Source organism: Arachis hypogaea, chromosome 16, assembly GCF_003086295.3.
Source record: "Arachis hypogaea cultivar Tifrunner chromosome 16, arahy.Tifrunner.gnm2.J5K5, whole genome shotgun sequence".
Classification (NCBI taxonomy): domain Eukaryota; kingdom Viridiplantae; phylum Streptophyta; class Magnoliopsida; order Fabales; family Fabaceae; genus Arachis; species Arachis hypogaea.
In genome coordinates, this window is record NC_092051.1 from 117,408,239 (window position 1) to 117,418,855 (window position 10,617).

General features: G+C 34.8%; 1 protein-coding gene across 1 annotated transcript; it reads right to left on the reverse strand.

Moving 5' to 3' along the window:
- Nucleotides 1-976: 976 nt before the first annotated feature.
- Nucleotides 977-1,834, reverse strand: LOC112757411 (uncharacterized). The gene has a single exon (XM_025806000.1). The coding sequence runs from the start codon at nucleotides 1,832-1,834 to the stop codon at nucleotides 977-979; it is 858 nt and encodes a 285-aa protein (XP_025661785.1).
- Nucleotides 1,835-10,617: the final 8,783 nt, after the last annotated feature.

A 10,617-nucleotide genomic window follows, 5' to 3' on the forward strand; every position in this document is an offset into this window, starting at 1 on the left:
CAATGCTACTGAATGCAAATGATACTGAATGCACATATCAAACGTGAACAATAATCTATCGGGAACAGATTCGATTAGCTTAAGTATTTAACAAAAAAAAATGACATGTTAACTATTAAACAATAAGCTTGGCCATGACAAGAATTTTAGAAGTTTAGTTATTCTTCTTGTGCAAGAATTGTTTGTGGCCGTAGCATCATTGTCACAGTGTTGTAACCCTCATGAATGTTGGGTTTATTTGATTTCTTCACTTTGTTATTTGTTAATTGGGACACTCTGCCGCTTTTGGGTTTAAAAAAAATGAAACGTAATGGAATTCCAAACAAGTACATTGGCCCTGGCCCATTTAAATTTAAATTGGAATTTTTGGGCATAGTGTATAACCCTTTATAGTTCAGAAAGATTATATTTTTTACTAACAACAACTTTAGAGCCCGTTAAAAAAATTAAAAATTTATACACAACAAGGCAGCCACATACACCAGGGCGATTTCAAAATGTCACACTAAAAAAGGAGATATTCAACGTGTATAGTTCCAAAAAATATTCCTGGTATGTCCCCTACGTTAGTCCCAAGAAGTTCAACTACATCATAATATCTTATCTTTAGGAGGTGGATGGTGAAGGACTCCAAACGACATGAGGTTAATTACTGGTTATAGGGTTTCTGATTTCCAATTTAAACTTCATGACCACAGCCGAATAAGGAACCAGATTGAGCAAGATTTTAGAAACAAAATTTGGTAACATATAATGGAATGATAGTTTAAATTGGATATAAAAAATGAACATTTGTGCTTTCGTGGTATATCGCATGGTGTTTTAATTCCATCTAACGTATAAATCAGCTCCCTAAACAAGTAAACATTCTGGTATAACTAAATTAATTTGAAAAAATGACACTAACCTTGATCGTGTATTGTAGACTAATCCATACATCGATAATGTGTTCCTGTCCACCATTTGATCCAACTTTTCATGCCTTGTATGGTATGATGAACAACATTTTTGTCTCCATGATAATACCCGGGATTGAGGCGTCGTTGAAAAGAACAAAAGCAAAATCACCTGAGTCTTTCTCCCTCCGAGGCATGACTGTCACCTTTTGAACCACATGACCAAACAAGTTGCAAAAAAACTCAGCAATTCCATCCGCAGTGGGCATAGACTCTCGACCGAAGCATACGGTCAGTGTCTTTGGATGTTCCGCATCGTCCAGCTCCTTGCAAATGTACTTCTGATTTCCCTTTTCTTGCTCAGTTTGCCTTCCTCCTTGTTGCATATGCATTCGTCGGCCATTGTTGTGTCTGCTCAATTCCTCTGGTGCAACTGATATGCCATCGTCATGTGTGTTGAAACCCAATAATCTTGCAAGATTCCTTTGATACTCTAACCACACAGCATCCATTGTTACGTCGCCTAGAATTCTAGAGCAAATATTTGAAAGGGTATCGGGAATTATGGTTAGGAGGATGGATCTTATCCTATGAACCTGGTATAAGGTGAGCTCAGTTTTCAACGCGTGTCTGAGGGTTTCGAGTTTTCTGGATTTGTCCAGAACCCCTGAGAACTCGGGAGATAGTAGGCATTGCAAACAGATGACACAATCCTCGGCAAGACTGTTCATAAACCTGCCGTCCTTTTTTATGGCAGTTTGCAGAATACCGCTCAGTCCCATGGTCTCCATTGACAGTAGAAATGCGATGACCATCAATGACTGTGTAACTTCACGGTTAAGGACTTGTCTCAGCATCCTGAATGCAGTTTGATCGACTCCATGAAATATTTCCAAACATTCGACTGCCATGCTTGAGGGCTTCCTTCTAGTATCCATGTTGTATGGGGAAGAATTTGTAAGCATATAGTTTGTAGTTTTTGTGCGTAGTCCACTCACTCGTAGCCTCCTTCTTGTAAGCATGCAGCATGGTCTCCACTTTATTGTACCATGTTGTTGCTCGTAGTCCTAGACTAACCATCACCTACCTTGGAATATTAATTAATGGCCTTAATTACGTGGTATATGGTATTATGGATACCACTAGGTGTGGTTTAGAGTTTCTTCTTGAAATAGAACATGCAATACCTTAATCTAATACGGAATAAATTGAAGTTAAATTGGGTAAACCTCCCCATAATTTATGAATCATGCCAAATTATTTAGCTTAAGCAACTTTATACCAACATTGAGTTTTAGTGTTATCGATGTGTGCGGTTTAGGGTTCACGGTTCAATGCGTACAGTTCAATATGTACGGTTTAGTGACTAGGTTTTAGATTGAATGGTTTCGTGGGTATGGTTTAGTGACTTAGCGGTTTCCGGTTCAATGTGTACGGTTTAGGGTTCACGGACTATTGACTAGGTTTTAGATTAAATGGTTTCGTGCGTATGGTTCAGTGACTTGGCTGGTTCCGGTACCAATGTGTTTAGTTTAGGGTTCACGGACTAGTGACTAGGTTTTAGGTTGAATGGTTTCGTGCCTATGGTTTACGGTTTGGTGGTTTCTGGTTCAATGTATACGGTTCAATGTGTACGATTTAGTGACTATGGTTTCGTGGGTATGGTTTAGTGACTTGGTAGTTTCTGGTTGAATGTGTACGGTTTAGGGTTCACAGACTAGTGACTAGGTTTTAGATTGAATGGTTTCGTGCGTATGGTTCAGTGACTTGGCTGGTTTCGGTTCAATGTGTTTAGTTTAGGATTTACGGACTAGTGACTAGGTTTTAGGTTGAATGGTTTCGTGCCTATGGTTTATGGTTTGGCGGTTTTCGGTTCAATGCGTATGGTTCAATGTGTACGGTTTAGGGTTCACGGACTAGTGACTAGGTTTTAGGTTGAATAGTTTCGTGCCTATGGTTTACGGTTTGGCGGTTTCTGGTTCAATGTGTACGGTTTAGTGACTAGGTTTTAGAGTTAATGGTTTCATTGGTATGGTCTAGTGACTTGGCGGTTTCCGGTTCAATGTATACGATTTAGGGTTCACGGACTATTGACTAGGTTTTAGATTGAATGGTTTCGTGCGTATGGTTCAGTGACTTGGCTAGTTCCGGTTCAATGTGTTTAGTTTAGGGTTCACAGACTAGTGACTAGGTTTTATGTGGAATGGTTTCGTGCCTATGGTTTACGGTTTGGCAGTTTCCGGTTCAATGCGTACGGTTCAATGTGTACGGTTTAGGGTTCACAGACTAGTGACTACGTTTTAGGTTGAATGGTTTCGTGCCTATGATTTACGGTTTGGCGGTTTTCGGTTCAATGTGTACGGTTTAGTGACTAGGTTTTAGAGTGAATGGTTTCGTGGGTATGGTTTAGTAACTTGGCGGTTTTCGGTTCAATGTGTACGGTTTAGGGTTCACAGACTATTGACTAGGTTTTAGATTGAATGGTTTCGTGCCTATGGTTTAGTGACTTGGCTGGTTCCGGTTCAATGTGTTTAGTTTAGGGTTCACGGACTAGCGACTAGGTTTTATGTTGAATGGTTTCGTGCCTATGGTTTACGGTTTGGCGGTTTCCGGTTCAATGCGTACGGTTCAATGTGTACGGTTTAGGGTTCACGGACTAGTGATTAGGTTTTAGGTTGAATGGTTTCGTGCCTATGGTTTGCGGTTTGGCAGTTTCCAGTTCAATGTCTACGGTTCAATGTGTACGGTCTAGTGACTAGGTTTTAAAGTGAATGGTTTCGTGGGTATGGTTTAGTGACTTGGTGGTTTCCGGTTCAATGTGTACGGTTTAGGGTTCACGGACTATTGACTAGGTTTTAGATTGAATGGTTTCGTGCCTATGGTTTACGGTTTGGCGGTTTCCGGTTCAATGCGTACGGTTCAATGTGTACGGTTTAGGGTTCACGGACTAGTGACTAGGTTTTAGGTTGAATGGTTTCGTGCCTATGGTTTGCGGTTTGGCAGTTTCCAGTTCAATGTCTACGGTTCAATATGTACGGTCTAGTGACTAGGTTTTAGAGTGAATGGTTTCGTGGGTATGGTTTAGTGACTTGGCGGTTTTCGGTTCAATGTGTACGGTTTAGGGTTCACGGACTATTGACTAGGTTTTAGATTGAATGGTTTTGTGCCTATGGTTTACGGTTTGGCGGTTTCCGGTTCAATGCATATGGTTCAATGTGTACGGTTTAGTGTGTGTTTGGATTACAGTTTGCAAACGGGAGTTTGCATAAAATTGATTTTGCAAACTTGATTTTGATCAAAAGTAAGTTTGTGTTAAAGTGATTTATGTTTGGTAATTTTTGTATCAAAATGGATTATAGTAAAATAAATATCGTTTGGCTTATATCATTCAAAATTACTTTTAGATAAAAAATTACTAAAATGGATATCAACTTAAAATTTTTTTTAATATTATCCTATTATTTTAATTTAGATATTTAAATAGACAAAATATATTTTTAAATAAAAATTAAACATATAAATTTTAGATATATATATATATATATATATAAGAATATTTAATCAAATATGTTACATTTTTTAAGTATTAAATGTTACTTTAGTATTCTTTTACATCGTACTCTTATTATAGCACTCTGAATAATCTTATTCTTAATATTAATTTGGAATCCAACGTTTATGATTTTATTATTATGTATGATTAATTTTTTATTTAATTTATCTTTTTTAATGGAATTATAATCTATATTATAAAAAATTACACTAAAACATAGTATACGAGAATTACAATTATAAAAGATAGTACTAAAAATAATAAAAAAAATTAACTATTTACTTTCTAGTGATCGAAACAAATCCAAAAGTTCTTAATGATCTTTTTATATAATATATTTTAGTATTTTTAGTACTCTTTTTTTAGTATGTTATAATTTTTTACTATTATTTTTTACAGTTAATTTTTTATTTAATTTAGTTTACCTAATAGAATCACTAAATTATATTATAAAAAGATAATAACAAACATAATTCTCAAAAATCACAATTATAAAAGTGTATAATGTCAAACAAATAGTTGAAAAAAAATAAAAATAATAAATAATAGAAAAATAGACCTCATATAAATAGAAATAACAAGAATTTTATAAATAATACAATAACATATATAAAGGATAAAGTTGGTAGAAAGTAAATAAATGGTTAGTATCTATAGCCAAAAGCCCGTTAAGAAAACGTAGAAGCTAAAAATAGTTGCTTCTTGTAAACGTGGTTTTGACAGCAAAATCACTTCTGCATTCATGAGAAAAACAATTTTCCAAACCAAAAGTTGAAGCTTTCAAAAAATTTAAACGTGCTTCTTCCCTTCCCACGGGTTTCCCAAACACACCCTAAGGGTTTCGTGCATATGGTTCACTACGTTTTAGATTGAATGGTTTCGTGCATATGGTTTATGGTTTGGCGATTTCTAGTTCAACGCGTACGGTTCAATGTGTACGGTTTAGTGACTAGGTTTTAGAGCGAATGGTTTCGTGGGTATGGTTTAGTGACTTGGCGGTTTCTGGTTCAATGTGTACGGTTTAGGGTTCACAGACTAGTGACTAGGTTTTAGGTTGATTGGTTTTGTGCCTATGGTTTACGGTTTGGCAGTTTTCGGTTCAATGCGTACGGTTCAATATGTACGGTTTAGTGACTACGTTCACTACGTTTGAGATTGAATCGTTTCGTGCATATGGTTTATGGTTTGGCGGTTTTTGGTTCAATGCGTCCGGTTCAATGTGTACGGTTTAGTGACTAGGTTCACTAGGTTTTAAATTGAATGGATTTGTGCCTATGGTTTACGGTTTGGCGGTTTCCGGTTCAATACGTACGGTTAAATGTGTACGGTTTATTGACTAATAGTTTGTTTTTTTTTTAATTTTGTATTTTTTTCGTTCATGGAAGAAAGTGATTTGCGATGAGGGATGAGAATTTTAGTCTCCTATGACTTAACTTTTTAGGCGACGGCCAAAAAGTGGAATGCACAAAAGTCATTACGCAATAAATTAGCTGATGAGTGTCCATGACAAAGGAAAATTAAACAAAGAAAGTGTGGGAGACAGGTAATGTAATACACATAGTTAATGAAAAGGAATATAACTCATAGGAAATGGGAAAAAATATACCCTTTTTCTCGAGTTATTGACCTAATACGTATATGATTTTCAAACTAACCTTTTCGAGTGTTTAGCCATCTCATTAAACTCTGTTGTGGACTAAATCTTTGACCGGGTGTGTGATAATGAGAGATAGCAACAAACACAATTCTGTTATGAGTATAGTATTATGAGAATTAAATCAATTAATTGATTCATGGAGACAAGCATTCATTACAAAAATTAAAAGAAATCTTTAAGTAACTAACTGGCTTTACGAAAATAATAGTCAGTTACTAGAAAAATTTATTAGATTTGACTACAACAATATAAATCAAGTAATGTATTGAGCTGAATAACTTCAATTAGTTCCAAAAGATAGAGACTTCGAGTCACAAAAAAAAAGGATGGAGCCTTATCTGTTACCAATCAGAAAATAGAGTTTTAAATAAATTAATTTTTTGCAAAACGTACGTAACCTGCCTCATATATTAGAGGTCTAATACCAAATATCAATCAGATGTCAGAACTCATTTGAATAGTACGGACAACCTACCATGTTTGTTATTCTTTTAAGAAATTGTGCTTGGTAGTGGAGTGCAACTCATTAACTGTACATGTTGCATTATTTTTCTTATTTTTTTTTTAAAAATTCAAACAGCTAAAACATCCAATGGCTGCTAGAGGAAAGCGACGCTCAACACAAAAAATAGAAAAGGGAGACGATGAAGCCAAAAAGGAACAAAATAGAAAAATCTCAAGAAAAGTCGTCGATAAGGAAGTGATAGAATTGTGATCCAGGTTAGAATTAAGTTATATTTCACCCGTCGGTTATTGTACTTTTAAATCGATTCCAAATACAAAGTATTCATATTTTATGTTTTGTTTTTCGTAGTCTCCGCGGAAGCACCATGCATGACCAGCGACTACATGTAAATTTTAATGGTGGAGCCGGTAAAGAAATTGGCGAGGACTTGGGTAAAACTACAGTACTAGAAGGATCCCTAAAAGATGTGGTAATGTAAATGTTGACGATGATGAATACACTTTCAAACCTGATTGCTTCCCAGACCAAGACGTGTTATCCTGTGTTTGGAACAATGCCACAAACAATTAATCTTCGGAATGGTCCGCCCGATAACTTCAACCATATAGTAATGCCTGTGATCATGAGCGGATTTAGCATGCCATCGTGTACTCTTGAGAGGAATCTAGATTCATCCAAGAAGATTATATCCAACATGTCCAGTATTCATCAAGCCGCGGATTCAATTTCGCATAAAAATACAAAGTGTTGTTCAATGTCTCCAAAGTGTGAACAAACAACGCCAGTTGATTATGTTATTCGCCGCAATTTGTTCAGTGATGATGGTATTGAAAAGAAGACAGATACAGAACCAGTTATACCGAGTAGCTTAGACAAGGCGGTATATGTTAGCTACTTCAACCCGGCTGACAGAAAGTTGCCACTAACAAAGGAATCCTCAAAGATACCTGCGGTGGGTTATCTACTGTTAAGGAATTGTTAAATATTTGTTGTTCTAATTAAGTATTAATAACTAACGCGTAAGTTTTCATTTTATCAGTGGATGCCTGTTCTGTTTCGCCCCCCAGCTGATATGGCATTGTGGAAGGACGAAGTTTCAGTCGTGACCTATGTATTTGGTTCAGATCTGGAGGACGAAGAATTGAATTTGGAGATAATCTCACAGACAAACTTGTGGCACGCTAATAGGAGAGTCATGTATACTCTACTGCCAAACAAACCATTGGTGGATGAGGTATGGATTGTTAAGTCATTAGCATTTGTTAATTTCATAAATGAAACTCCGAACATCTAAAATAGTTCTATTAATGGAATATTTGTATATATTTGTTCTTATTGTTCATCAAACAACGAACGATAAAGCAGATCATAAACTTGACATCAAGCATGCTCATGTGTGATGCACGCAAGGACACCACGTTTCCCTGCTTGTAGTTTTTACCCACTACATTTTCGGTGAGTCAAAAAACAATTAACAGATTGTCCATCGCATGGTTTCCATTGATCTTAAACATGTTCCCCTAAACTAAAATTTCAGCAATTTGCCCTTAATTGGACTCACTCGCCAAAGACTTTGAAACGCTATTACACTGAGGAATACATGGGAGAGTTTGAATCGTTATGCAAGGTAAGTTTCTACTTTACGTATCACAATATATGTTAATGTCAGTAAAGAATACTTATTCTAATATAACTCATTTGTGTATTTTTTGTTAGATTTTCGTTCCAATGAATGAGGATAACATGCACTGGTAACTGCTTGTAATTGACATTGAAAAAAGATACCTGATATTACTAGATTCTAAACTATGCGTCTCGAGCAGAACCAGGCGCCGTCGTTGTGCCAAGCTAATGGTAGTGTTTTAAAATTTCTTATAGTCATAAATAACTATTCTAAGTTACTTGAACACGCAGTGGACTTGACACATGAAATAAATTTTACTATGATTACAGGCACTGTTTATTGAAGAGATGCTTGATGACTCGACCTTCTATGCTAACCACACAACACACAGACCAGTAATTTCCGAATATCCTATAATATACCCTGCAGAGATTGGAGAGCAAAATGATGACTCGTAAGAAACCATAAAAATTGTCGTTGCAAGTTGAATTCTAAATTTCCAACAGACATCAATGGTTTTGCTAACATGTGAAAAAATTTTTGCTTTTGCACAACTTCAAGAGACCGCTAAGATATTTATTGATGTTGTTATTGTGCTATACACTGCTTTTCCTTCCAGCATTGGTTAATGATGATAATATTTTTTACAATTCTATTCCATCTGCTATGATCATGTACCCTAAAAAATTAAGTTGGGTATAGACTATAACAAACTTTTTTTTAATATGCAAGGAATGATTGTGGAGTTTGGGTGACAACCTGGATGAGAGAGTGCCAATGGAGGAATAACTACAATATTAAGGTAATTATACAATAAATTTCCTTTCATGGTTTCCTATATTCACTTAAAATGTTAATCTAACGTATGCTGACATCTGACTTTTTTTTTTGCGCTTAGGTAAATGAAAGCACAAGATTGCGGCTGGCTATTGATCTGGTCATGAATCCGTTCAATTTGAAATCCCAGGAAGTCTTTCAGGCAGCAAAGACATACTACAATGCAATATCTAAAAAGGAAGAGCGATTGGTTAAGGGGATAGGAAATATGCTCTGAGTTATTTATACCCAAGGCATTCAAATAATTGTGTTAATTGCTTAGACTTTTAATCCTTTAATGCTTGCAACAACTTATTAGGATTATGTTATTTGCAATACTTTACGTTAATTATTGATTTAGGTTTTGTATTGCGCATATTGATTGAGAAAAAACTACTGGATCATAATAAAATCGATCTAGTTGGCCCGAAACCCTTTTAAAAAAACCAAAAAATTTTTTTACCTGAGATTATGATATTTATATATTAATTAATGGGATATTTTAGTCCATTTTATAATGGAATTCCGCATTTTGGTATGTTAATGAGAAAATCGTTTAAATTAGTTCCGATATTTTATAAATCAATTAACTAAAAATGATTTCAATAATTTAACCAACTCTAAACACAAGATTATACTTATTATAGTGTTTTTATTTTCCTTTGTGTAACCTTCGTTATCTTTATTATGTGTATTCGTTTAGTGATACGCAGACCAACGAAGGGTAATTAAACTTCATTTACATTTTCCAAACAAGAGGAATACCATTCAAAGAGAGCTTATTGTATGTATTTATTATTCAGTTTACATTTTCGAAAAGGTTTGATTACTAATGGCATTTGAATCCAAATGGATGGCTTCAAGATATCCATTTAACCCTCCTATGCAACCGGTGCAACGTTTGGTTTTACTCCCTTTAACAGTTAATCTTGAGTTCCTCCAAAAATTATTTGATAACAACAGTTTAAACCCTCTTCTAATTCACTCACCGCGCCTATCACCTGCAGCAACTAGTCACTACTTTTAGCAAACAAAGATGGAGTCACAATTCCGGTAAGCATCCGACTATTATCTGCTTTTTGATCAATTTTTTTTCACACACATGACCGTCTGTCTTTGCATGGAATGTTCTTTACAAATTTGATGATTTTATAATTTTTTGGTTGTGTGATTGCATGTTTTGTGCTTTTTAACGTTGGTGCCTTTTCAATTTTTGGTTCGGGTTGGCTAGTTACGTGTAAGGGTGTGCAAAAAAACTGGTTTCACTGAACTGAATTGAAACTGAACTGAAACTGTTTTAAATAAACCAGTTTTTTTAAATAAAAAACTGAACTGAAACCATAATTTTTATGAAACCAGTTTATTAAAACCAGTTTTTATGGTTCAGTTTAGTTTTAAACCAAATTAAACTGGTTTTATTTACACTCTAAATTAGTTTTTACATACTTTTTTTTTTTTTTTTTTTTTTTTTTTTTTTTTTTTTTTTTTTTTTTTTTTTTTTTTTTTTTTTTTTTTTTTTTTTTTTTTTTTTTTTTTTTTTTTTTTTTTTTTTTTTTTTTTTTTTTTTTTTTTTTTTTCTTTTTTCTCTTTTTTTCTTTCTCTTTC